This window comes from Pagrus pagrus (assembly GCF_965226575.1).
Source record: "Pagrus pagrus genome assembly, chromosome: 8".
NCBI lineage: Eukaryota > Metazoa > Chordata > Actinopteri > Spariformes > Sparidae > Pagrus > Pagrus pagrus.
In genome coordinates this window covers 32,057,350-32,084,513 of record NC_140192.1, presented here as the reverse complement: position 1 = coordinate 32,084,513, position 27,164 = coordinate 32,057,350, and the positions used below count along the sequence as shown (strand labels likewise).

The 27,164-nt window shown below is 44.0% G+C and overlaps 1 protein-coding gene across 2 annotated transcripts in view; it reads right to left on the bottom strand.

Moving 5' to 3' along the window:
• Positions 1-27,164, bottom strand: part of abca2 (ATP-binding cassette, sub-family A (ABC1), member 2) — a 181,553-nt gene that overhangs the window by 89,765 nt on the left and 64,624 nt on the right. The window contains exons 4-7 of one of the 2 annotated variants that reach the window (XM_084358809.1): positions 24,726-24,889; positions 22,778-22,899; positions 21,052-21,165; positions 17,719-17,895 (exon numbers count right to left, since the gene is read on the bottom strand). In XM_084358809.1, coding sequence (XP_084214935.1) covers positions 17,719-17,895; positions 21,052-21,165; positions 22,778-22,899; positions 24,726-24,889 — 577 coding nt within the window. The remainder of the gene's footprint in view (positions 1-17,718; positions 17,896-21,051; positions 21,166-22,777; positions 22,900-24,725; positions 24,890-27,164) is intronic. The other variant, XM_084358810.1, reaches the window with a different exon arrangement.

The window sequence follows — 27,164 nt, the reverse complement described above, 5'->3', positions numbered from 1 at the left end:
CAGAGGACAGTCCAAGCCTACAAATGCTAGTCTGTATGCAAGACTCTACAGTAGGTGGCTTATTTCCAAGAAGGAAGTATATTTCAACAATTTGCTTTCTTGCCAAGTGTTTGATACCACTCTCACATATGTCCATTAAAGGTTCATATTTTTCAGTGGTGGAAAGTAAAATAAATTTACTCAAGTACGATACCGAAGTGCAGTTTTGTTTGGAGTATTTCCATTTTGTGCTATTTTGCACTTCTACTCCACTAAAACATTTTCCTACATTTATTTGGCAGCTTTAGTTGCTAGTTACTTACAGATTCAGATTATCAATACACAATGTAGTCAACAAAAAATAAAAGGTGTATTATATTTCTTATTTAATAAGTATATTTCGAAGTCAATACTTGTGAACTCTTAGCAAAGTTTTTAGTGCCGGACTACTGTAACAAAGTATTTCCTCACTTTTTAAGTCTGAGGCAGACGTGTATCTTCCAAAGTTATAGGTTTTTAATACTCCTACTACTACTAATAATAATAATAATACTACATTTTATTTATAAGCGCATTTCAAGTTATAAGGACACTTCAAAGCAAAAAGGCAGATTTTAACATCATTAAGATTAAGATTAAGATTGGCTTTATTTATACCACAACTGGGAAATTCACTTGTTACAACAGCTCAAGATGCAACAGTACAGGAAAAAGAATCAGAAAATATGCATAAAGTTAAATAGAAAATAAATAGAAAAACACAGGATATTTACAAAAAGCAATAAGATATTTACAAAAAGCAATAAGATATTTACAAAAGGAAACAAATGGGTGGAAAGTGACATGTTCATGTAGTGCTTGAGTTGAACAGTCCGATGGTTGTGGGGATGAATGATCTGCGGTAGCGCTCCTTCTTACCACGAGATTCCACTGGATACGTGTCCGCTGTGTTACGGCTCAGGTACGGTTTTGCGCCATCGTCCTCGTCCGGCAACCCCCACCAGCTGCGTTTTGAGTCCGCCACGGCACAGCTCTGCCGAACACTTGGAGTTACGAAGCCGAGGAATTCCCGTGATAATTACATAATCACGCACGACCGCAGTTATACGTAGGCTATGTGTTATAAACACAACAACACGAAGTGTTCCCGACCGAAGGATTAGAAAAGAGCTTGTATTTGACTCTTTTTTGAGGTGTTTGTGCTGGCATCAACACGGAGTGTTTTATTTTGAAAATTAACCGGATGTCATGTTGTTGTTTCGTGTCTGACTTCCTGTCTGCTCTGTGCTGAACCGCCAGAAATAGAAGTTCTGCGTATCTGCTCCCCAGGGCTGCGGACTGCCAGAGCTGGGACACAGCAGACACGCAGCGCAGTGGACCTGGTGGAAGTTAACACATAGACTAGAGTGAAACCGAACAGCTCCGCTGCCGTGGCGGAGCCATAACGCAGCGGACACGTATCCGGTGGAATCTCTATGGAGTCCAGTGGACAGTCCAGGACAGAGCTGGCCCTCCTGACCAGTTTGTTCAGTCTCTTCCTGTCCCTGTCTGTGCTGCTACCTCCCCAGCAGACCACTGCATAAAGGAGCGCTGATGCCACCACAGTGTCATAAAATGTTCGTAGTAATGTCCTCTGCACCCCAAAGGACCTCAGTCTCCTCAGCAGATGGAGGCGACCTTGACCCTTCTTGTACAGGGCATCTGTGTTGTCAGTCCAGTCCAGTTTATTGTTTAGGTGAACACCCAGGTATTTGTATTTTGCCACCATCTCTATGTCCAAACCCTGGATGTTCACTGGTGTGATATGTGGTGTCTTCCTCTGGAAGTTGATCACCATCTCCTTTGTTTTACTGGTGTTTATATGCAGGTGGTTGCATTCACACAGTTAACAAAGTCGTTGATGACCCCCCTATATTCCTGTTCCTTCCCCTCAGACACATATCCAACAATGGCTGCATCATCGGAGAACTTTTGGAGGTGACAATTCACGGTGTTGTGCATGAAGTCCGATGTGTAGAGGGTGAAGAGGAAGGGAGAGAGCACCGTACCCTGAGGGGCCCCCGTCCTTCATAATACCACATCTGAGACACAGTCCTTTAGTCTCACATACTGTGGTCTGTTGGTGAGAGCGTTTGTATTCCATGCAGCCAGGTGTTGGTCAACTCCTGCCCCTTCAAGTTTCCCCCTCAGAAGTGCCAGCTGTATTGTATTGAAAGCACTAGAGGAGTCAAAATCATATCCCTTTTCTGTGCCTCCACAGCAGCAGGACAGTAACAAAAAGAGGGAAATGTGTTCTAAAATGCAGCAACTTTGAAAAACTGCCAGATTTTTGCAACTCAAACTGCTGAAGTCTCATATTAGCTTATGCTGAACTTTGACACAGAACGAGGACTGTGGATTTTGTCCTACAAATCTTACACTGAAGTTACTTTAAAAAGGTTTTTGTTGTGGGAGTATGAGCAAGCAGATGTACAAAGAATATGTGCATGTGACCAGAAAAAAAGAGAAACTATTCTTTAACTGGTCAGTGGATGGGCTGTTTTTTTTTGGACAAGTTTTGATCTGATCCTTTGAACTAAACCTGCTCTGAAGCATGTTGGCAGAGCACCACACGTCACTGTGCTAACCTTTCTTATTAGCTACAGGAAACACTGTTTATGAGAAGGAGTACAAGATACAGATGCAGTATTTCCATAGGAGGAAGCTGTATGCCTTAAAATGTGAAAAATGAATGGAGGATGAAGAGGCTCGGTTGGGAAAGACAGAAGATAGAGAGGAATGGAATAAGAATGGAAGACGGAGAGACACCTTTTGGCACAGAGGTAGGCCGCAACACTCCCAGTAAGTCTATTTGCAAGTGGGCAGAAAAAATCTCTTCAGTTCACACAATCGTTTATATTTGCCGACCCATTTAGAAGCTTTTCAAGTGGATAAACTGAGGTAAGACCATTTAAGCCACCTATAAATAACAAAACAACCACTTAATATTAACCTCACCTAAACTACCCTAACCTAATTTAAAGTAAACTGAACAAACCAAATTAAACTAAATTAAAAGAGAAATAAAAGATAAGAGAAAAGCAAAGAAAGGAGGAAAGAAAAGACAAGAAAGTAAATAGAATGAAATTAAAAGGAAATAAAGAAAAATAAACTAAAATAAACTAAAATAATCTGACGTAGTTTTACCTAATCTAATAGAACCTATTAGGCCTATTAAATAGGCTACCCTATTTTAGCCTAATCTGATCTCTTAAATAAACTGACCAAACAATTTTGTAACCAGGGCAAACCTAATCTGAGCTGCCCTAAACAAGACTCACCTTTTCTAACCTTGGGCTGTCTGAACCAAAGAAATCTGATCTAATAGTGTCCCATGGCCAGTCAGAAAAAATCACAGGCTCCAGCCCTTCCATCAGATCTTCAGTCACACAGGAAGTTCACACAGAAAATCCAAAATATAGAACCAGATTCATAAAAAGTATTTAGGGGTATGGCCCCTAAGCTAAGAGCATTGAGGGGCCACTAAGAGGCAAGGGCCTGAACAGTTGGCATCAGATTGTCAGCTATTCTGTCAACTGCTATAATTCTTAATAACTAGATTTTTATAATTCAGCCTCTCATAAATCCTCCATTAGAAGCACTTGACAACACACAAGTGTGGCTGAATTTTAAAAACCTATAGGAGGGGTGTCTGGAAGGATAAGAACATGCAATATAAAGGTAAAAGTATTGTTAAGCACAAAGATATTGATATATCATATTACTATATGTCAACTGCCTAGAAATACTTGTAAAATTAATAATGACTGACACATCACTGAATAGAGCAAGTTGTAGCCCTGAGGGGTGATTTACATGTCATGTATCCATGCCTGAACACAACACACAAACTGTGTGTTGTGTTCAGGCATGTCGGTGTTTAGGGGTCTGCAGCTCAGGTGGCAAAGGTGAAGTGTCATTAAGAATGGCCACTTAACCTAATGTAATGTTTAACATGAACACATATATGGTCCTATGAGAAAATACATGACCAAATGTGTGTCATCAAGACACACATTCAGAAACCAGTTTCTGATACATATTTGACCTGAACAGAGTAACTGAGTTCAATGAGAATTGATTCTACACTGATCAGGTCAGGCACATTCAGATTCTACTTCCCTGTGAAACCTTGGGACAACTACGAGTACTTGGCCTATTTTCCACTATGAACAGGCAAAGTGTGCAACACCATGTCTTGTGTTCTTTCACAAGAAGATGAGACTTGATCCAGAAGCAGAATGATGCAGTATTGAGGAAGATATAGTGTGTGCTTTGACCTTGGGTGGTGCATGTTTATTGAGACCTGGGACTGGGAGGGACACCCCTACACTGATCTCTAAAACACTTTCTTCATGGTCTGATGCCCTCCTGAAAGTAGGATGCTGAAAAACACGGATTGTGACTGAGCAGCTGCTACACCTATATGTGTGAGGGCACTCTCTTGCTCTGTGAGTGGTGAATCAGCTCACTGCAATCAGGTGTGTGTGTGTGTGGCACTGATTGGCGGTGATTAAGCCCAGGTGTGGGGAGCCTTCTTATACCCTGAGTTCCCAGCACTCTGTGCTGACTCATTATCTCACCATCAGAGATAGTGAGAGGTTCTTGCTGTGGCGTTTCCCATTGTCAGTGTTCTGATCACACCAACCCTGAGCGGTTTTTCCCAGTGTATACTTGAGGGTACTGGAGAGTTTATTGCGGCTCCAGCCTTTTTGTTCATCAGAGGTCTCCCGGGCAGCCTTGCCTTTTTATTTTGGGTTTTTTCTGGGGCTCCTGGACACTTTGGTTTCGAATCAGCTGCTGGGCAGCGGTGGTTTAGTTGTTCGTTTTAGTGCTTTGTTTCGTTAAGAAAGCCGGTAGTTGCTCAATACGGTTTTTGTTTCTTTTCTCCCCTTCCAACCGATCCCAACTGCGATTTAGTGGTTTTCCCTCTGGGATAACTTTAAGACACCCCTGGGTCCGCACCTGCGTCCCAACCCTCGCCCCGTCTTCCTGACAGAATGAGTCCGCCAAAGGCGGACACAGCGGACCCCTTCGCTAGTGCTTCTCAGGCTTCGGACCTCAGTGATAAACTAGCTGCTCATGGGCAGGCTATCACTGCACAAGGAGCCCTTTTAGGCTCTCATGAACAAATACTGCGTGCGATCACTGAGCAACATCTCTCGTCTCTCATGACAATATGCTTAGGGAGATACTTGCATGTTTACAGAGATCTGGGCCAGCCCCAACCCAAGTACAAGCACCAAACCTTACAACTCCCCAAGCACCTCCAGTTCCACCTCAGGGACCTATTGTAGTTCAGGAGACCAAGCTGGCAACCCCAGCCCGCTATGACGGGCAAACAGGGAGGTGTAAGGGATTTATCACCCAGTGTAGTCTAGTGTTTGAGTTACAACCCTCTATGTTAAGCACAGACCGAGCCCGGGTGGCATATATAATATCCCTTCTCTCAGACAAAGCCCTTTCATGGGCTACAGCGTTGTGGGATAGGCAGACTCCCGTCTCTTCATGGCGGAGATGAGAAGGGTGTTCGACCACGATGTTAGTGGCCAGGAAGCAGCCAAACGCCTTCTTAGGTTACGTCAGGGCTCTTCAAGCATAGCAGAATTTTCAATTCAATTCCGAACTTTAGCTACGGAATCAGGTTGGAACAGGGAGGCTCTGGTAAGCACTTTTAGCCATGCTTTGTCTGAGAAGGTTAAGGATGAGCTCGCTTCCCGTGATATTCCGGATTCACTTGAGGATTTAATTTCATTGGCAATTAGGATTGACAACAGAATCCGTGAGCGCAACAGAGAGAGGAAACAGACGTACACCCGCCCAATGTCAGAGGAGCTTAACATCCCTCACGAACGACCTAACCCACCTAAGGAACCCCTTAATAATGATGATCAGGAACCCATGCAAATAGGATGCACATGGCTTACTCCAGCGTAGAGACAGAGGCGTATGAGCAGTGGAGCTTGTCTATACTGTGGGAAGGTGGGGCACTTCATCCGCCAGTGCCCTTCAATCCAAAGACACGATACACAGGGAAACGAGTAGACTCGTCAGACCATGGGGAGGCCGAGTCTTAATAAATCCCCGCCTGTGGCCAATAATCACACCTTTTTATCCTTTGAGTTGCTATGGGATGGACACTGGGGCACCTTTTCTGCATTTGTCGATTCAGGAGCAGCAGGTAGTTTTATGGACTCAACCCTGGCCCAAAATCTAAAATTACCCACTTTTGATCTTCCTTGTCCACTCGCAATCACCGCAGTGGATGGGCAACCTTTGGGTATGGGTAGGGTTGAGAGGGTCACCTGCCCAATCTTCGTTCGCATTGGCAATCACATGGAAGGGATTAAGTTTTTTCTTATTGATGCACCACAGTTACCCCTCATTTTGGGACACCCATGGCTCAAGGAACATAACCCTCACATCAATTGGAGGACTGGGAAGGTGCTGAGCTGGGGCCCAGACTGTGCATCTCACATGATGGAATCAGATTCTGTTCAACCCCAACCTTTGGATCTGGAGCTCCCCACAGCCATCAACGCCTCTGCCTCAAAATCTCCCAGTTCAGTAGATCTCGCCCGTTCTACCCCCAGTGATCCCCTGACTCTCGGGGCTCTTGAGTCCTTGACTCTTTCCAATTCGTCGTCCTCTGGGTCTCTCCTTCCCAATGGGGTTCCTGCAGAGTATGCTGAACTTAGCGAAGTCTTCAGTAAACAGAAGGCCTCCATCCTTCCTCCCCATAGGCCCTATGATTGTGCCATCAATCTCCTTCCTGGCACTACACCCCCAAGGGGCCGCCTATATTCATTATCACGATCTGAAACATCAGCTATGACAAGCTATATTGATGAAGCTTTAGCTGCAGGTTTCATTCGCCCCTCTACATCTCCCGCTGGGGCCGTTTTTTTCTTTGTAGGGAAGAAAGATGGGGGGCTTAGACCCTGTATTGATTACAGGGGTCTAAATAACATCACGGTTAAAAACCGCTACCCGCTCCCCCTCATGTCAACGGCGTTTAAGAGGCTACAGGGGGCGTCTTTATTTACTAAGTTGGACCTTAGGAACGCCTACAATCTTGTGCGCATACGAGAGGGGGACGAGTGGAAAACTGCTTTCAACACTCCACGGGGGCACTACGAATATTTGGTCATGCCCTTCGGACTGTCGAATGCCCCTGCAGTTTTCCAAGCATTTGTGAATGATGTTCTCAGGGAGATGCTGGAACATTTTGTATACGTGTACTTGGATGACATCCTGATTTTTTCCAAGTCCTATCTGGAGCATGTGTCTCATGTTAAGAGGGTTCTCCAGAAGTTGTTGGAGCACCAACTCTTTGTTAGGGCAGAGAAATGTGTCTTCCATGCACCCACAGTCAAGTTTCTGGGGTACATTGTGGCGCAGGGCAATGTCAGAATGGACCCAAGCAAGGTCAAAGCGGTGCAGGAGTGGCCTCGACCTGACTCTGTCAAACAGCTTCAGCGCTTTTTGGGGTTCGCAAATTTTTATCGCCGCTTCATTAGGGGCTTTAGCTCAATTGCTGCCCCTACTTCAGCGCTGGGAAAGGGTCCCCCTTCACGATTCCTTTGGTCCCCAGAGGCTGAGAAGGCATTTACAGAGCTTAAGAGAAGGTTTTCCACCACACCGGTCCTGATTCACCCAGACCCCTTGATACCATTTGTTGTTGAGGTTGATGCCTCTGACGTGGGAGTTGGGGCAGTTTTGTCCCAACGATCTCCTGAAGACCAAAAGCTCCATCCGTCCATCTCTCCATCTCTCGGCGTCTTCTACCAGCTGAGAGAAATTATGACGTGGGTAACAAGGAGCTGCTTGCAGTGAAGCTGGCTTTGGAGGAGTGGCGCCATTGGCTTGAGGGTTCAGAGCATCCATTTCAGGTCTGGACAGACCATAAGAATCTGGCCTATATCCAGCAGGCCAAACGCTTAAATCCTCGCCAAGCTCGCTGGGCCCTGTTTTTCAACAGGTTCGATTTTAACCTTTCCTACCGCCCAGGTTCGAAGAATCTGAAGCCAGATGCCCTATCTCGCAGGTTTGAGGGTTCGGGTAGTGACAGTTCTCCAGAGCCCATTGTGCCCCTTACTCGCATTCTTGCCCCACTCACCTGGGAGATTGACACTGTAGTTCAGGGGGCTCAACAGCAGGAGCCAGACCCAGGAGGGGGGCCCCCAGGCTGTCAGTACGTTCCGGCAGGAGTGCGATCACAAGTGCTTCAGTGGGGTCACTCCTCACAAATCACCCTGGTGTTCGTCGGACTCTTGGTTTTCTTAAAAGGAGATTTTGGTGGCCCCGGATAGGGAGCAATATGAGCGACTTTGTGGCGGCTTGCACTATTTGCGCCCAAAACAAGACGCCACAACAGCCTCCTGCTGGTCTGCTCCGGTCTTTACCTATCCCACGTGGCCCTGGATTTTATTACAGGCCTACCCGCATCCAAAGGGTTCACTGTCATAATGGTCGTTGTAAACCGGTTTTCAAAGGCAGCCCATTTCATCCCTCTCCCAAAGCTTCCTTCTGCTCTAGAGACCGCCCGACTTGTAGTCAAGCATGTCTTTTGCTACCACGGCCTCCCCCAAGACATTGTGTCTGACCGAGGTCCTCAGTTTGCTTCCCGTTTCAGGAGAGCCTTTTGTTCCCTTGTGGGTGCTTCAGCTAGCCTTTCGTCAGGGTTTTTACCCTGAGACCAACGGTCAGACTGAACGCACCAATCAGACACTCGAGAGAACGCTTCATTGCCTGGTCTCCTCCAACCTGACCACGTGGAGCGAACAACTGGTGTGGGCTGAGTACGCTTATAACACCTTACAGAATGCATCCACTGGTTTCTCTCCTTTTGAGTGTCAGTATGGCTATCAGCCGCCATTGTTCCCAGAACAGGAGAGAGACGTGGGTGTGCCTTCTGCTGCACAGTTCATCCAGCGGTGCCGTGCTACCTGGAGACGTGTTCGGGCGTCTCTTCAACACGCCGTGGCACGGCAGAAGCACTATGCAGACCAGCATCGTCGTCCAGCCCCACACTATCAGGTTGGTCAAAGGGTTTGGCTCTCCACAAGGGATCTCCCACTGCGGGTGTAGAGTCGCAAATTGGCGCCACGCTTTGTTGGCCCCTTCAAGATTGTTCGAAGGATTAACCCTGTCACTTTTCGCCTCCTGCTCCCCCGGTCCATGAGGATTCACCCCTCGTTTCATGTCTCCCGCCTCAAGCCGGTCTGCTCCAGCCCACTGGCACCTCCAGGGAGGCCTCCGCCTCCGCCCAGGTTGATTGGAGGTCAACCAGCGTACACTGTTCGGCAGATATTGGACAGTCGTCGTGTGGGACGCGGGGTTCAGTACCTTGTGGACTGGGAGGGGTATGGACCCGAGGAGCGTGCCTGGGTCCCAGCTAGAGACATTTTGGACCCAGCTCTCATCCGGGATTTCCGCCGCCTTCGGCCTGGTGGCCCTGTGGGAACGTCGGGAGCCGTTCCTTAAAGGGGGGGTCCTGTGAGGGCACTCTCTTGCTCTGTGAGTGGTGAATCAGCTCACTGCAATCAGGTGTGTGTGTGGCACTGATTGGCGGTGATTAAGACCAGGTGTGGGGAGCCTTCTTATACCCTGAGTCCCCAGCACTCTGTGCTGACTCATTATCTCACCATCAGAGATAGTGAGAGGTTCTCTATGTGGCGTTTCCCATTGTCAGTGTTCTGATCACACCAACCCTGAGCGTTTTTCCCCAGTGTATACTTGGGGGTACTGGAGAGTTTATTGCTGCTCCAGCCTTTTTGTTCATCAGAGGTCTCCCGGGCAGCCTTGCCTTTTTATATCCTGGACACTTTGGTTTCGAATCAGCTGCTGGGCAGCGGTGGTTTAGTTGTTCGTTTTAGTGCTTTGTTTCGTTAAGAAAGCCGGTAGTGGCTCAATACGGTTTTTGTTTCTTTTCTCCCCTTCCAACCGATCCCAACTGCGATTTAGTGGTTTTCCCTCTGGGATAACTTTAAGACACCCCTGGGTCCGCACCTGCGTCCCAACCCTCGCCCCGTCTTCCTGACAGAATGAGTCCGCCAAAGGCGGACACAGCGGACCCCTTCGCTAGTGCTTCTCAGGCTTCGGACCTCAGTGATAAACTAGCTCCACACTAAATCCCAACTGCGATTTAGTGGTTATCCCTCTGGGATAACTTTAAGACACCCCTGGGTCCGCACCTGCGTCCCAACCCTCCCCCCGTGTTCCTGACAATATGAGAATTATAGTTGCATGTAATTATACTGAGTTAAGCTGAAAATCTAAAGACAGACTGTGTTGCAATTGCATGCACATGTACTTACTGCAGTAGCAGTAGATTAGTAGATGAAGAACAACTATATCAAAATAATAATAATAAAAGACTACAGTTTGGTAAAGTATGAGTAAGAGGTTAAGGAAAGGTCATACAAAACAAGGATAGGTTAGGTTAAGTTAGGTTAGGTAAGGGCTAAAAGAAAGCAGCACCGGTTTGCAACAGTGTTCAGGGTGGTGTCTAAGGAAGGTGGTTGCCACATGATAGTGGTTAAAAGGAACCTTGCCACTGTGCCCTAATGACCTCTGCGGGACAGAGGGCGAAGCCCTGTCATTTGTCAAATTTCCCCTCAATTGCCCGACTGTGTCTGTGGCCCAGGACAGGGTGAACGAAGACCTGCCTCGCACTCCTCCATCATTTGTCCATTTGCCATGAGGTATCTGTGCAACAACACATTCTGAGCTATGATTTAATGGGACATTTTGTTCTGTTTGTGTGTGAGAAGGAAAGTTGAGGATGTTTGGGTTGACATGTCCACAGGCACCGGAGTCATTAATCAGTTCTATGTTTGCGTTAAAGGTTAGCTACAGGATGAGGCCCTTACAGGGTAATAAACTGAGTTCCTTTCTCACGCCATTGTTGGGAGCTGGCTTAACATATGCATTTCCATATAAGAACGGAGAGACAATCAGGTCAACTTTAGGATGCCAGCCCAAGGGGTGACATCAGCAGAGTTGGGTAACTTACAGAAGATGAGATATTCCAGAGGGTGATCAACTCCTCATTCGCCGATTGGATAGATGGACCCTAAATCCACCAAAGTGACCAATTAGAAGAAGTAGGTAGATGTGGGCAAATGGACTTTAAAAAGGCCTGTGCAAGGATGCGAGGATTTCTGGTAGAGCAGAGGGCAAAGCCTTAGGCAGAACTTTGTCAGATATTGGGAACACCGGGTGTGGCCACACTGGTTCGGAGGCAGGCTTGACATCTGTTTCAATAAAGATTGCTCTATCATTCCACCCAGCCTTGCCTCCACAGATTCTTTTTATCACCAAACTACACGCCGACACCTTTGATGAAGACAGCCCAGAAACAACAGCCACAACTTGGTTTTGGCCTCCTTGAGTTTTCCTTTTACAACCACAGAAGCTGCAGTCCTTGTAGCCTGCTAACACATGTAATATACATGTACTTCTCCTCTGCTGACGGTTCAGCTGAACCTGTTTATCCTCCTGCACTGTACCTTCTGCCTTGGTAACCACAGGAGCTACAGTTCCTCTAGTCTGCTGAGTCATGATTCATCAGTATCTCAGCTCACCTGGCCTTGGAAATTGCTCGCTGTGATTTACTATCCGCAACCTCCTTTAGCATGTACCATGACATGTCTCTACCGCACCGACAATCTATTTTTACAGTTCAAAGCCTGATAATCAATTTCTCTCTCCGTCTCTCCTGTTAGTACTTTAAAGCCTCCATTACTGTGACTTATTCTGGAGGTCCCTCCTGCCAGCTCCATAGTCCCTTTTTATTGCTCTATGGTCCACTGCCATGCTGTCAAGGCACTCCTGTTTGTTTGTGGACAACATCATTGACCTCTGACCAAAGATCACCAAAGCTTCCCACGAGCCCTCCAACTCTAGCCCTTTTCACACAGAGATGCCGCATTATCAGCGCAATATTGGTTCGCCAATCCTCCGCCTTTGTTTGTTCACACAGAACCAAGCAGCTCCGGCGTAAAGACGCACCAGTGTGTAATTCACACAGCAAGCCAGCGCTGCGGATCCAAAGGAGGCGTGACGGTACAGGCCATGATGTTGACGTCTGTGTTTTTTTCAACGCGTTTCCCCCGGTGTCAACCTGTTAATCTAAACATATACCCGCTTGACTGTTTATAATCATTTGGATGCTGTTATAATGTGTTGAGATCCTGACCCACCATGCATCCTGGAAAGTGACAAAGTTACGTTTTTCTTTAAATTACATAATTACATAATCACCATCAGTAAACAGGACGCTGTCTGACTCTGTCAGTCATGGGGAGGGATGCTGTTTTCTGTGGGAAAGTTCACTGAAGTCTCGGTTGGGAGGGCTGACCGTTGCGGTGATTTTTTTCAAGACAGTAACTACAATAACACAATGGTGGAATGAGACAAACACATGGTGAGTTAAAGTTTTTTGCCGGGGACAGACGCTGTTTTTCGTGCAGAAATGTAATGAGTCGGTAGCACAGACAGGAGGACAGACACTTCTCTGCGTATAACTGCAGTATTCCTCATGTAAGATGCCAAAGACACTACCAGTTACTACTTTACTGTTGTTTGGTCATGTTACGTTGCTTTGTGGGTCATTTCTTTTTAATTTGATGAGTGAAGGATCTGTTTAGTTATCACACAGTGAACACCATCAGACCGACACGCCCTTACTCCATGCTGCCGGCTTATCCATTCACACAGGTACGGTTCACCAATGCTGCGCCTCTGATACTACCTCTGATACTACCTCTGGAGGCGCAGCGAAATTTCACCCCTCGCGGCATCTGAGACTTTCAAACAGAGGAGGATGCGGAGAATTGGCGCAGGATCCCCGCACTCAAAAGGCAGTGTGAATGGGGTTTCTGTTGTGTCCTTCAAATGTTCTGTCCTGCCTCTGATTATATCTTCAGTTGGGTTCAGTAGCTCTCCTTCCTTGCTGTAAAAATACCTCTTTAAGTTCCACCCACACTGTCCTCATCCCCACTTGAGTTCTTCCTGTCCACTGATCCATATCTGTCAATAGTTCTCCTCCTCTGCTGAGATCAGTCTGGAAAAGTCCTGCCTCTCATCACTCAGTCCTCTACCTGACTGTGGCCTGGCTACCTGAAAGTCTATTTGGTTGAAAAATGGTCACATAACCCAGACCATGGCCTAACCTTTGGTAGGTCTGATCTGGTGCCATATGTTGAAGCCTCCTCTGAGAAATGTTAAATTTTGCACTGACTACCTCAGTGAACCCTGCCAGAGCCAAAATGTCATCATACCCTTTTAGCTCTTCTCCACAGAGGACATAGTTAGTGATATAAATGTCCCTAAACCATCTGATTACATCTGACATCAATGTCAGTGCTTCTTCCTCTCTACTCAGATCAACCTGGAAAAGGCCTTGCCTCCCACTGTTCACAGTTCACTTGAACCTGTCTGCTGCCTCCTTTGTATTCTGCCCAAAACTCAGCTTTGACTTCTGCAACCACAGAAACTGCACTGCTTTTGGTCTGCCGATGTCCGAGTGTCAGTAGTTCCTCTCCTCTACTGAGAACAGCCAGAAAAAGACCTGGCACTTATTACTAAGTAACCTGACTGCCTGAAGACTCCTTGAGCTCCTCTCAACCCAAGCAACAGCTGCTGTCCTTCTAGCCTGCTCAAAACAAAGAACACTCTTAGGCCTGTCACGATAGTCAATAAATCAATTAATCGTACCATAAATTAAAATGAGCTCGATAATTTTGCCGTCCTCGATAATTTCCATTTGAATGCTTGTTTGTTTTTCCTCGTGTCTCTCACTAGATCCCTCTTGTCAGTCACTAGCCTCATTCACACAGCCGTTTGCATGCGAGATCCTGCGCCAATTCTCCGCACCCGCCTTCGTGTTAAAGTTTCAGATGCAGCGAGTGGTGAAATTTCGCCTCCGGAGGTATCAGAGGCGCAGTATTGGCGAGGGTGTGTCGATCTGATGGTGTTGGTGTCTGATAACTGTACAGATCCTTCACTCAACAAAATAAAGATAAATGTCACAGAAAGCAACGTTACAGGACCAAACAACAGTAACGTAGTAACTGGTCATGTCTTTGGCAACTTATATGAGGAAAATAATACCGCAGTTATTCGTGGAGAAGTGTCTGTCAGCCTGTCGTCACATTTCTGCCCGAAAAACAGCGTCTGTCCCCGGCAGAAAACTTTAACTCACCAAGTGTTTGTTGTTGGCTGACGGTCAGCCCTCCCGACTGAGACTTAGTGAACTTTGTGAGCCCCGCGAGTGAAATAGTCAGACAGCGTCCTGTTTACTGATGGCGATTATGTAATTATGTAAATTATAGAAAAACTTAACTTTGTCACTTTCCAGGATGTTTGGTGGGCCAGGATCTCAATCACAGCACATTATAACAGCATCATAAGATTATAAACAGACAGCTGGTACATGTTTAGATTAACAGGAGGACACGGGGAAACACCTAAAAAAAAAAACCACATACGTCATCATCATGACGTGTATCGTCACGCCTCCGCATCACTACAGACAATGGTGCTAACATTATTGCTGCAATAAGGAATCTTGGCTGGCCACAACCTCCATCTTTATTTACTTTGGATATTTAAAATGTCTTCTTCACGTTCCAATGTTAAATATTCTTTAGAAATTAAGGTTTATTAATCTTTGAAAGGGTGTACTTGCATTATTATGCCATTATCATTATATTAGTTGAAAAACGGTCTCAAAGCGTCAATATTATCGTTTATCGCAATAATTTCTAGGACAATTTATCGTCCAGCAAAATTTGTTATCGTGACAGGCCTAAACACTCTAGTCTATATTAAATAAGCAAACATTAAAAACATCACCCTGTGTCTCCATCCAAAAACAAGTTCAACAAAACCTGATTGTAAATTGTTCTGTCCCTCCCTCCTGCAGCAATTTTTAGATCCTCTGGATCACTCTGTGAGGCTGTTGCTCCTCCTGAACAGAAAATTACATGTTACTCAATAATCCACTGCCATGCTTTCAAGATACTCCTGATGGCCTGCAAATGCGGGCAACATCAATTACCTTAATACAAAGACGGGCAAAGCCTCTCATGAGCCCTTGAGCTCTTATGTGTCTGAAAACAAATGTTCTTTTCACCTGATTATATCGTAATGTGTGGTCAGTAGTTCTTCTTTCCTGCAGGGAAGAGCCTGAACAAAGCCATTACTCGCCTTCCTCAGTCTTCTGCAGGTTTGATAGAACCTGCATGAGACATCCTCAGTCTCTGCCCACACTGTCCTCATCCCCACCCCAGTTCTTCTCGTCTGCTGATGCTCATGTCTCAAAACTGGACCATAGTGTTACTGCACCTTGAAAATTATCAATTTAATCTGTCTTGAAACAACTGAACCTCCTGAGACCTCCTTTAGCCTCCCACACACAAGAGATTTTACTTCTGCAACTACAGAAAAATTTGAAATGTTCTTTTGAGTGGGCTGATGTTGTTGTTAAAAAGTCAGCAACCCAAAGTCAACATGAAGATTTCAGACACCATGGTAAATGAGATCAGATCGACATCAATGGAGCAGAGGTGGACAGGGTCTCTGTGCCCTGAGGACCTCGACTAGACTGTCACCACCTCCACCCAGGTCAAACAGTCACACAAGCAGATCTACTCACTGAGGAGACTTCAAAAAGAACATGAAACATTTTAAAAAGATTGGGTAGGACAAATGATAAGCAAGGTTATCATGGTTAACTAACACTAAATTAAAAACTACAACTAGGTGAGAAAAAAACTTTTTGAAACATTTTTCTTTTTTTCTCAAAAACTTGTCCCAGAACTAAAACTTCAAAAATCTGCCATTCTACAAAAAACAAAACAAAGAAACACTCTCTCAATACACTTTGAGTAGGATGTAACAATCTACCAAATTTCGCAACACTGCGATTAAAAAATACCAATATTTTCTGCAATACCATCGTGGGACTGTGTCTACACCTACCAGTTTTTCAGTTTTAGTTGTGAAGCTGTGTCAAGGGTTGTCCTAAGTTTTTACTGTTAAAACTATCTACAATAAGATCACAAGAGGAGGGTAAAATGTCTGCAGGGGTGTGACATAGAAGATCAACAAAATTTGCAGACACTTCAGCAGTAAGATAGTGCTTCCTCACAATTCACAGTATATGAGGGTCACCAGAAACAGTGGCGTGATATTCAAAAGATGTATATTCATCAAATTTAATTTTTAAAAAAACCTAGTGACGCCGAGATGATGGATCCTGTACCCCCACCTTTCTAACCTTTCCTGGAAGTGTATGAAAAATTGTAGTGCAATGGTGAGGCTTCAATGAGGGTAACTGGTCCATCTGTATTAAGCCATGTCTCAGTTAAAAACATGCAGTCAATATTATTATCTAAAATTAGACATTCAATAGTGCCATAATCAGGGTCACTGGTACAGTTTTCTAATGAGGCAGATTAGCAGATGATGTTTTATGTATGTGTAGGGATCTCTGGTGTGAATTATTACAATTCACACCAGAAGTTTGTTTGATGTTACTTCTAATACTGATAAAAAACAGATATGATTGGAGAGGGGGTGTCAGTGTGTTAAGGTTTACTGTACAGGATGTTAATTGTCCTATGGAAGGTTGTGGAGAATGTATGTGGACTAACAGAGGGCAGACGGGGAGTGGTTTCAGTCCGTCAGCTGGTAGTGAAAGCCTGACAGGAGCGCAAGGTCAGTTCAATATTTGTCGATAAAAGGCGCACGCCTTCATGAGAAGGATGGAGGTCGTCAGTTTTAAAAGCTGAGGTCTGTTTAAAAAGGCAGTAAAATTGTCCACAAAGGGAATGCCTCTGTTCCTACAGTAAACTTTTAGTCGGATGTCAAGTTGGCGTAAGTTGCTGAACTTTGTCACCGAAACCTGGAGACAGGAGGGGGCCGGAAATGATTACCTCCTTCTGTGTGTCCATCAGACTGTCCACTAGCCATATACAGTCCCCTTTGAGAGTCTCACTTTGTTGTTTTCTGATGTCATTCGTTCCTTCTTGAACAACGACCGCTGAGGCAGAGCTGTAGTTGTGAAGAACCTGCAGAACAACTGGTGCCTCCTTTATGCAGGCACCTGGATAACAGAAGGTTTCGTCGCTGTTGATTGCGACATGCCGAACCATAGAGGTGCCAACGACAAGCACCCCAGCTGAACACTGCGGATGGGCCGGTGTAACGGGATGTGTTCAATATGGCAAGTTGTTTGGATTGAGCAGTGGCTACGGACAAGAAGCCCATGATCAATTTGTCCTTGCTTTTTAGATCCTGTTTCACTCATCCTCTGGAGTCGCTCTTCTCTGCAAGAATGCTTCTGGGCTTGTCAGGTGGAGCAAACAGGCTGTCTGTCCACAGGTCAGGCCGCCACTGCCGCTGTTGCGCCACCTGGCTTGTATCGTATCATGAATTGTATCGCAGAAATATTTTCGGGGTATTAAAGCAGCTTCACACCCATGAGACACTTACACATGTGTTTTTTCTCCCAGACTCTCCTGGTAAGAGCTGGATTGTAGTGATCTCATATAGTTCCTAGGTATAGCAGAGGCGAGCAGCAGAAGTCTAATCAGGAGTAATAGCTGAAAATGTCTGTTTGTGTGTGCAAAACCTACAGTATGTAGGTTATGCTTTCAATCTTAGATTGCAAATATAAACCATCATTACCTCCACCTCCTTCAGGCCCTGTTGGTCATTTCTCTGGTTTCCTGTGACTTCAGTGAGGCCCAAAGCCTGGGACATCAGTTTGAGCAGTGCCTGCCTATGGGCTGCTTTTGTTGGGTCACGTAAGGCTTTGTGTATCAGACCTCCATCCATCCTGTGTACACCTCCCAGCAGCTGCTCCTGGCGGTGGGGGTAGGGGGGCAGGAGAGACAAGGAAGACATCACTGTTAATGAGAAAATACACACCTGCTCATTGGCAAAATGATTTCAACTTTTATAGAGAAAATGTCTTATCAATAGTGGAAGAAACAAGCAATAAAACATATCCCTATCCATGAACAAAGTTAGACTGTGGGCTTTATCTTTTGCAGCAGCGCACAGCAATTGTACAGCGCACAAATGACAAGTGTCATAAGTTTCAGTCATTTTCACACCCAGCGTCCACATTGTGTAAATAGCAACTGTACCTGCACCCAACTGTGCGCCCCTGGGTGTGTTGGTGTTAAAATGAGGTGTGGTGAGGCGCATTGATGGTGGTTTGCTTACTTGAGGCAGCGGAAAACAACAGTGCCATGGACCAACAAGAGAAGCTGGTCTTAAGTCAAAGGTCTGTTTCCTGCTATTTAAAAATGATTCAGAGAGTAAGATGCGCCTACACAGGTGGGTTCACCGTGCATACAGTCTGATTTTATGATTTGAGAGGCTGCTTTCAGTTGTTTGAAACATTTCCATGCACGAAGTAATGTACAGTAACAAATATCGTGGCACATTTAATCAGCAAAATTGAAAGCTGTATTTATAAACTCTCCAAAGGAAACGTGTCAGGAGTTTTAAACAATCAGTGAAATTTATCTGCTGTTCCTTGTGCCCAAATGTTAATGAGATATCCGTATGGTTTCTGCTGCTGGAGGATCGCTGCAGGTAATGTCGTTAAGATTAACATCCTACCGGTTACTGATCAGGATTATACTTTTTATGACCTGTCCCTGTTGATCCTCAGTTAAATATTTTTCCATATGCATTCAAACAGAGTTGTTGATGGGACAGATGATTGTGAAACAGCAGGGCAGAGGGTCCAGAAGCCGAGAACCACATCCCTGTCCCTCAGCACAGACGAGTGCCACTGTTTATATGCTCCAGGTCCTGGCACACCTGGCTCTTGAAGGGAATGGGAGATGAAACTCAGATTGGTTTGATTTATGTTCTGGCCAAAACACAACCATGACTAATTCAGAGTCTAAATACAACCTCTTTGCGCCATGTGCAGCACTTTGCATCCAGATTATCTGCCGTTTCAATAGCAAAATGGACTTGGTGCTGTTTGATGGCTGATAGACTGCTCCGTTTAAAAAGGTGCGACTGCTTTGGAAATGATTACATCCAATTTTTTTCCTATACATTTCAACTTGTTGACTTTTCACATGGATACTATTCAACCTTGATGTAAGAAAATCCTGCATCCTCCATCTGCTGAGCACAGCGCAGCTAGCTTTATTAAGCTAGCTTAAAGGGGAACTACCATTTTTTACAACCTGGACCTTATTTCTAGCATAAAATACAATAATTTACTCACCCAGATAACTTTGGTGTCATTTGGAGTCGTTCGGACGAAATTAGATCCAGTGGAGCGCCGCGTATATCCATATAATGCGAGTGATTGGGGCACCGAAGCGCAGCCTCTATATAACGCATTATCTGACGCGAAACTAGTTCATTTCACCAATATTTTGTTATGATACGCTAGTGCTATTCCCCTCTGAGTTGCCTGCTATCAACATCTGGGGTCTGTAGGTTGACCTAGCCGTTTAGCCTAGCCGCAGCCGTCTGTTGTTCTTTGGCCAGCTGTTCCTCTCTCTGCCTCCGCATCCTCCTTTCAACAAGCTCCTCATCCGTGTGCTCTGGCTCAAAACGGTAAGGACGTCCATCATAAACAAAGTCATCGTCTGCCACCTCAGAATCGGAAAAATATTCAGCCATGTTGCAAAAAACTAGCAGTAGCAAATTACAGGAAACTACAGCTTTCAGAGATGACATCATCCAGGTCAGAGGTTAGTAGGTCAACCTACAGACCCCGGATGTTGATAACAGGCAACCCCGGACTCAGAGGGGAATAGCACTGGCGTATCATGACAAAATATTGGGGAAATGAACAAGTTTCGCGGCAGATAATGCGTTATATAGAGGCTGCGCTTTGGTGCCCCAATCACTCGCACTATATGGATATACGCGGCGCTCCACTGGATCTAATTTCGTCCGAACGACTCTAAATGACACCAAAGTTATCTGGGTGAGTAAATGATCATATTTTATGCTAGAAATAAGGTCCAGGTTGTAAAAAACGGTAGTTCCCCTTTAATATATTCGAAGTTCACAGATGTAGTAGCTAAATTTGTTTGTAGAAAATTCCTTAGGTATAACAAGATTGAGTTAGCTAAGCATTTTTTGTGTTCATATGTGCGGTATTTTATCAGTTTGGGAAATCCCACGATCTCTGGAGAGTATTAATGTCAGCTCAGGGCTGACTTAACAGGGACTACAAATCGTTGGACTACTTGCTGGAGTAGTAAAGGTTTCGTTACATATACATTAAGAGTCTACTGCTGTGACTGATTGTTTTCCAATGATTAGTCAGACCCATCTGCTGTATATCCATGGAAACAGGGCCCACACTAGCAACAACTCTTTAAAGAGCTAATTGCCCCACGGCATGGATACATTTTGATTGTATCTTTTATTTTGTTGCTCATAGTTGTATAACCATAATATTACACTCGAGGGTGAGCTTTAACATCATTTGAGCACTTCAATGATGACAACAGACCTCAGCGTGCATCACGGTCATGCTCAAATGACATTAAGAATCACCGTTGAGTGTAATTTGCTTAGAGGGGCAATATGTAGTTTTGGAGAAGAGATTCAAACTCATAATTTAAATATCAACAATATTAAAGGGTAATAATACAAACTCAGAAATATGTATTTTTTTCCCAAGTGAATTCTGCTGTAGTTTGGTCTGATGTGACTCACCCAGAAATCTTAATGGAAGAGGTCATATTTTTTTCACATTATATTCAGTCAAGTTTGCCTTCTTCCTGCCTGACTCTCTGACACATCATCTGATGTTTCCCGGAACTTATAGTGACAGGCGACCAAATGAAACACATTGTTACTTTGAACAAAATTACAAATTTCTCTGGCTTGAACATTGTTGGAAACATTTGAGATAATGTAAGTACACTACTTTATAAAATATGTAACATAGGTCACGTCGTGTGTGTGCATGTGTTTGTGGTTTTGTGAGTGTGTATAAATATGAGTCTGGGAGTATGAACTTACCTCTATATGAAGAAATTTGTCTTTAGGTTTTTGACTGGTGTCTTTTGCCCCTTGCATCCAACTTTGGGCCCCTCCTCCATCTCTAACAGATGTTCCAAAGATAAGATGGTACACCTACAGGACACACACACACACACACCAACATTGACATGACAGGTGACATGCAACAAAAGTGCTTGAGAATCAATCTTTATTCATTCAGTCTCACTGGAATCAATGATCAGAATGAAGTGAAGTTTAAAAAAAATGTTTTTTTCTGTGTGATCAGCTGGTTGAAGAATTTAGAGTGAAGAAAACATGAGAGAAAGCATGAATAAAGTTTTTGCAGGTAATCCAAAGTCCAACTGCTAACTTCTCCTCTCTATAATGTTATAACTGATTATCACCTTATAAAGTTCTTATGATGATTGTGGTAGTAAACAGTTGCCTATTTACACATCCAACAGTGTCCACTGATTCAGCCTCCTTTTAGCTCTGGTTTTGGTCTATACCGACTGCGGAGAATGTCTCTGGCTGTTTAGTGCTGCACTATATTGTAATGCTGTCAGTTCAGCAAAGTGGTTAGTGATTTAAAGATAAATCTGGGACATTTTGACAGTTTTGAATACAGAATAAAACACATTTGTGTCCCTCCTTTGACAAGTTGTTGCTGTAAACAGGAAAAAAACTATATCTAAATACAATGGCGGCAGCTACAGGGGACAACAAATGGGGACCACGGAGACAACAAAAACAAGCAAAAATATTTTTATGCTTATGATGCCCATCAACCTTAACTTAAAGCTGGAGTGTTTAAGTTATTTCTGGCGTCATTTGGTCAAAAATCAATAATTACCTTTCAGCATATTGTAATTCATAGTGTTATGACAGAACACTGCACTTCTGTGTCTCCTCTTGGCTCTGTATTCAGGCTTTAAAAAATCAGTGCCGTGACGGCAGTGTTCAGCCAATCACAGTTCATTTTACAGAGCAAGCTGTTTTGGCTGTTCCTATTGGTTGCTCGACCAAAGTCGATGCGCTTTCATGTTCCATGAAGGTGCAATGGCAGATGTCCCGACAGGAAAAGCCGCTATCCCGGCATTACCAACTAAAGCGTACATGGCTAGGCAAGGCAAAAAAAGGAAGACCGATGTAGAGAAACGAGACTCTAAAAGGGAGATTGACAACAGATGGAATGAATCGCGTGTAAACATTGGACAAGCATATCCGAGGTGGAGAGAGCTTCGCGATAGCGTTGGGCTGAAGTTGGATACTGAGCTTGCTGTTCTTCTCCTGGACAGGTGAGCCTCCAATGTAAGTTTTACGTAGCTAATAATCTAAATGTGTGGTAGTAATTGGCTGTGTAGTTGAAATGACCGTGAATCTAATAAAGCAGGCGGTTTGTGGTCACAATTGATGAGTAATGTTGTGAGTTGATTAGCTTTATGCTAACCGTAGCCAAAGGCTCACGACAGCTACAAGCAAGTCAGAGCCAAAGTCAACGTCAAATGTATTGTCAGTAACGTTATATATACACGACATACAGAGGACGTGTGCCGTGTAGATATGGATGTGACAGTTATTATTTATTTTCATGTTACGGTGAAAAGAAAGAAGTGTCTGAATAAAGTGGTTGTCTCCGATTGTCTGTGCATGTGGGGGTAATTGTTTACTTTAGCTTTAACTGAGCTGACGTGAAGTAAAAAGTAAAAAGAAGTGATGTGTAAAGTTAGGAATGGCTGATCACCTCTCTGAGGCTGACTGGAGTGTTGAGCAGCAGGCTGGTTGTAGAGTTTGACAGGGAAAGGTTCCTGACCAGGAACTGCTGAAAAACAGACTGGTTCTTCAACACGCTAGCCAGCGTGAAGCCTGCGAACACAAACACACAAAATTGATATAAATTCATCTTTCTGCTAGTGGATTTATTTTACTCACTGAAATGAGAGCTTTGATCGGCTTCCAAACAACCTCTAAGCCCAGACACACCACAGCCACATCAAAGAACCAGCGGTGACAAAGACTGACTGTCATGTTGCCTCACGATGCCTGTGTCTCCGCCAAAAAGCTGCACTTGAACACACCACAATGACTAGAGCCGATGGCCAACTAGCTCATACACTCCTCACATGTTTGAGAGGCAATAACTCTCCATACCACCAGATGAGTAGTCTGCAATTGTCATTCAAAAAGAAAAACAGGAAGACTCAGATTTAAATATGCCTTTCTTTTTCCATTTCTCTTCTCCTGCACTAATTTGCTTAGCTGAATAGCTAATCAGAGTGATTTCTCTCACTATTGGGCCCACAGATTCAACATGCCTAGTCGGCCGAATAGCCACCGACAAGGGGTGCTAGTGCCAACGGTTCAAGCGACACCATAACAACTAGGACCACCAACAGCCCCAACACTGGTGTGTCGGTGACCTGACAGCCATCAGTGCACACATTAGACCATATTCTGATATGCCCCAAACAACTGATCTCGAGGAGGGGCCTAACAATTTGTACATAGTTAGCTGCTTTGTTTCAGTCTTTCTGGAGTAGTATCTTTGATATGGTAACGGCTGACTTGGAATTACATTCTGTTTTAATCATTTTGATACAACAAACATTCAATGTCACTGTTTTAAAATTAAAGGATAGGTTCACGTCTGTCTTAATCCTTAAACTGCCAGGGACTCCAGATTAAAAATATGCAACGGATGTTCATGTATATGTAAAAATCCCACATTGCAGGTTTAACTTTTTTCTTGTATCAGGTTGACTGAAGCCAAAGTGCACCCACACAACTGACATGAGATGTTTTTTCTGCACCAGCATCTCTGCAGGATAATTACATCATTTAAATCCGCTGGGTGGAGGAAAGTCCACCTGCTTTGCATTTTGAAGAGCTAGCAGCCCGGATGAATAATTAATGTAATGATAATACCAAATTAGGTCAGCTAGAAAGCAATAATATCAGTTTATTGCCCAGCCCTTCTTTTAAGTACCAGACATGTTCTCAGTCCCATTATGGATATTATAGGAGTATGATACATCAAGCGTAGCGTTAGTTCTGGCAGGTCACGACGTCAAGCTCTAATCAGCATCAACAGCGTAGCTGTCACACGGAGCAGATCAGCTGATGGCTCAGCTGACTCCCTGTGCCCACTTCCATTGGGAAATTGCATTCAGAGCGCACTATTTAAACTGCTCTAGCCCGACCTCACTTGCTGCTTCCTCTGCTGGCTTTCTGCAACCCACCTCCACCCCAGCGCCTCCCGTCATCTATTATGATCTTACCATTGTAAGATGTATGTATCTGTATCTGTATTGTATCTTGCTCTGTCTGGGTTTTTCTTTGCTGCTGCGCTCCCTGCTTATGCCGTTCATGATGGCTCGTGAAGGGCAGGAAGGTGTGCTCTTCCTGCCTCAGGCTTTCCACGCAAGCGCGTGGAAGAGCAGGGGGTCCCAGAACAGTACCATACCGCCAAATGAAACTTGTGCAATAAATAAAGATTATTTTGACAAAGTGGTCCTGACTGAAATGGCTTTAATGATTAAGCAGGTGAACTAGTGCTTGTGTTTATTTCCTGTGCCACTTACATTTGAACAGTGCAAATCTTTATAGTACCACACCTAAAGGTTACAGAAACCTGGAAGAAAAAGTCAGTCGTCACACCAATATACTAGTTAAAGCATGGCTGTATGTCAGACCTTGGCTGTTGTTGAAGTTGCAGTCTGGCGGTAAAGGGGTGGAGCCGAGACTCTCCAGGTGCTGCTGCAGCGTCTCCAACTCTTGACCCAAACCAGGCGTGTCAGAGGTGAAGAGTCGATTCTGTTCAACCACTTCACTGATCCGCTCCAGCAGCTGGGTCACACTAACAGGGGGCAATCAAACATTTTTAAGACTGCATAGAAGAAGAACATTATTCTCATGTTAGTCCTCTTCTCCAAAATAATGTACTTTATTTACAAATAACTCACACAAAGCACACAAAGTATCCAGAGAAAAAGTGCATTATTCATTTTAGGTCAATATGAGGAAAAACAGAGGGAGGAAGTGAGTGGACTGGACTGGCGCGTGAAAAGAAGAAGGCAGAATGGGCAGAAGCAGAAGACAGAGAAACAGGAGAAGAAATCCAGGCTTCTTCAGTCAAGCATCTTAGACTTCCTCCAAAGGAACCATGCTGAAAGTTAAACTTAGGTCCTAAACCAGTCCTTGGCATAACAAGCTGGAAACGGGAAAACAGCTAGCCTGCCTCTATTGAAGGGTTAAAAATGCACATACCAGAACCACTGAAGCTCAATGTTTAACATGTTATTTCTCATTTATAAAACATGTACAAAACAGTTTAACGGTGTTAACAGTGTTGCAGGAAGTTATGTGCTGAACCCTTTGCTGGTTGGTGAGAGCAGTTCAAGATTATGCATCAGTCGTTTGTTTTTCACCAGTACTGCATGGAAGTGAAAGTAATATGGCCAGGGAATTTTATTACTTTACAGGAAAAAAAAACTGCGAGCAGCACTCGTCTGAGCGGCTGACTTTATCTGCAGTGGTACTGGAACAAACAATTGTAGTGTAAGAGCCGAAAAAGTATTTATTTTTTATTTTATTGTTTATTGCAGTTATATTAACGTAATTTCTCATGCTGTTAGATTACTCCTAGACCACGCCAAAAGGTGCATGTGGAAATCCAAGAGCAAATGGAGAATGTTGTTTTTGAAAGACCGACAAATATTGATGGAAGCAGAATTTTTCGTTGTTGAATTTTGGAAAGCATTACATCGATCGTTTTTCAATATATTTTGACTTTTGGACTTTTCAGTGTTCTGATATTAAAGGAAATGTTCGGATTACACCAGTCGGAAGCAATCCTACGCAAAACAAAACAAAAAATATTTACTAATTTTGTCCGTATTCCTGCAAATGTGGAAGGCACATTAGAGCAACTTTTTGTGAAGCGATGATGATATCTAGTTCCTGTTGAGTCTGCCTTGAATGCTCTAGAGATGGTGGGATTTCCCAAACTAAATAAATACTGATAAAACATTTTTTTTTTTCCATGGACAGATTTAGGAATGCTGCTACAAATCTGCACACTTCATCTGTAGTAATGTCAGAGTCCTGAAAAGTCCATAAGTTGAAATGTATAGAAAAAATATCAACGTAATAATTTCCAAAATCCACAACATGTTTTTACCTAATGAAATATTCTGCTTCTATCCATATTTGTTGGCGTCGCCTTCCAAACACAACATTTTCACTATAGCAAAATAAGTTTGCTCTCGGATTTCCGCATGCACCTGACAGCGTGGTCTAGCAGTAATCTAACAGCATGAGAAATTACCTTTATGTACCTACAATAAAAAAGAAGAGAAAAAAAAACTTCAAGGCAGCTGCATCTGTACACATTCACATTACAATGTAACTAAACCATTATTGTGATCTCACACAGAAGTGTGTACGTATGCCAAACAATATTCTGATTTATTAAACCTAATATGCGCCTGCCAGTACACAATTACTTTTATCAATCCCAAAACAACTTGGAAATGGCACACGTGGATCAGCCTCATAGCCTGAATGAATTGAAATGAGCCACTGATCAATACAAAAAAAAAATCTTATTATTTTTACACATAAAACAAGGTGATTGTGGTTGGGGTGAAGGTTATAAAACACATAATTTTTCATTAATTTTGTCCTCTCGTAGTGCGAAGACGAGTGTCACAGCAGTATTTATATGTTTACAGCGATCACAATGACTGTTCCATTTGCCAAAATAATTGTGTCAATCAGCGTTATCCCCCACCTTGATATATGACCTAAAAATGGGTTAATACGTGATAAAATACGTGAACACTATTTATCTATTGAAGTTTAGTTATGGTGAACTCAAAGAGTGGAGTGCAAAGATTGTGTGAGAGCTGTAACTGGCTTTATTTCCAGGCTTTCATAATTCATACAATCTATGTGCAGGAGGTTAAGATGCACCAGCTGATGGAAGGCAGTGTGTGGCAGCTCCAGTGTGCTCCAGTGTGTGTGGCAGCTGCAGTGCAGCACAGCACACTCATTCTCACTGCAGCGATTTTACACACAATAACTATATGAAAACTGAAATCACATTTGTTGATATATGCACAGTATTCATT